A 1,491-nucleotide genomic window follows, 5' to 3' on the forward strand; every position below is an offset into this window, starting at 1 on the left:
GAAACGTCAGAGGTGGCAATGGAGGTGTTGTGCTTCTGTTTGTCTCACAATCTTGGCTTAGTCTAAAAGAGAGAAACTGGTTATTGCTGTTGCTACCAAGGCACGTGTTTGTTTATGCAGCTAAGGTTTTTAATTTTTCTGCTGTCTAACTGGGGGAAAGACGCAACAAAACGTTTGGGCATCTGGGTATTTCTTTGAAAATAATTTTCCGGATGCGTAACCTCCACTTCACTTTAGAAAACTTTATAATTGTTAAAAACATTCTGCCATTGGTACTGTCTCTGTGTTTTGTATCTTTGTCATTTAATTAAATAACATAAAACCAGTTTGAGAAAAATCTCAAAACAGCTAACACCACTGCCTTTGACAGTTCTAAATAGATACTCCTCTTTTGTTCTCTATTATACACCACTGGATTTCTTAATAGAATTTTATATATATATATATATATATTTTTGCTAGAACAAGGCTTTATATAATAATACTTCTAGTTTTTATAGGGCTTAATAATTTACAACATGTTTTCAATTTATATCATCTCCTAGCTCCTCCACTTATTAGCTGTGTGGCCTTGAGCAGGTTACTTTATCTCTCTGTGACTTAAATTTTCTCTTTTTTTAAAAAAGGCTGCTATGAGGATTGAATTATTAATACATGTAAAACATCTAGAACACAATCCCTGGCACATAGTAAGGGTTCAATAAAGATTAGGCATTATTATTATTATTTTAAAACTCATTTGATCCTCAAAATAACCCTACAAAGTGTATATTATTCATAGATAAGGAAACTAAGGCTTAAAAGTTAAATTATTTATCCAATCATTTGCTTCTTTAATCAAAATAAATTACTAGAAAGTGGTGATTTTTGACTTTGGACTCAAATACAGGTTTTTTTGACTTCAAACCCCATAATTTGGATGAAAGACACAATATGGAAGTTGTTGCTTGTGCTAAAACACAGGGTAGAAGATGAGACTAAGTACAACCCACCGAGATTTTAAATTTTGGTATGCTGACCAAACAAATTAAAAAAAAAAAAAAGAAAAGAGAAAGAAAGAAACAAACCAATTTACTCTAAAATTTTACACAAAAAGATCCTAACAGTATGGGCTGTTTGGGATTAAGTAAATATTCTTCTGAACATTAACTCATGAAAATAGGGTATAAATTTAATCAAAATCATCAAAGACTAACAAAACATAAAAATCTCTTCAATGTAAATTATTTATTTTTAATAACAATAAAATTCTCCATAGGTATTAAACATTTTCAAGGCCTTTATATTTTAATTTGACACAACTCAAAAACATTCACATTATTTTTCTCTATTCTTATCCAAAAGCTATCTATATAAACTTGTTTCTTATTATGCAAACATTTTCAAAGCTATGCATACAAATAGCAATAAAAGTTAAGTGAGGCATCTGTAAATTAGTACATAAAAACAAACACAACATGTTTCCATTTTTACTTATCTTGAAATGTATCT

At 29.6% G+C, this 1,491-nt stretch overlaps 1 protein-coding gene across 1 annotated transcript in view; it reads right to left on the bottom strand.

Annotated features, from left to right (window-relative positions):
- Positions 1-1,491, bottom strand: part of DEUP1 (deuterosome assembly protein 1) — an 81,219-nt gene that overhangs the window by 7,975 nt on the left and 71,753 nt on the right. The window contains exon 11 of the mRNA XM_012558162.2: positions 6-62. Within this exon, the coding sequence (XP_012413616.2) occupies positions 6-62 (57 nt within the window). The remainder of the gene's footprint in view (positions 1-5; positions 63-1,491) is intronic.

Source organism: Trichechus manatus, unplaced genomic scaffold (assembly GCF_000243295.1).
Source record: "Trichechus manatus latirostris isolate Lorelei unplaced genomic scaffold, TriManLat1.0 scaffold00141, whole genome shotgun sequence".
NCBI lineage: Eukaryota > Metazoa > Chordata > Mammalia > Sirenia > Trichechidae > Trichechus > Trichechus manatus.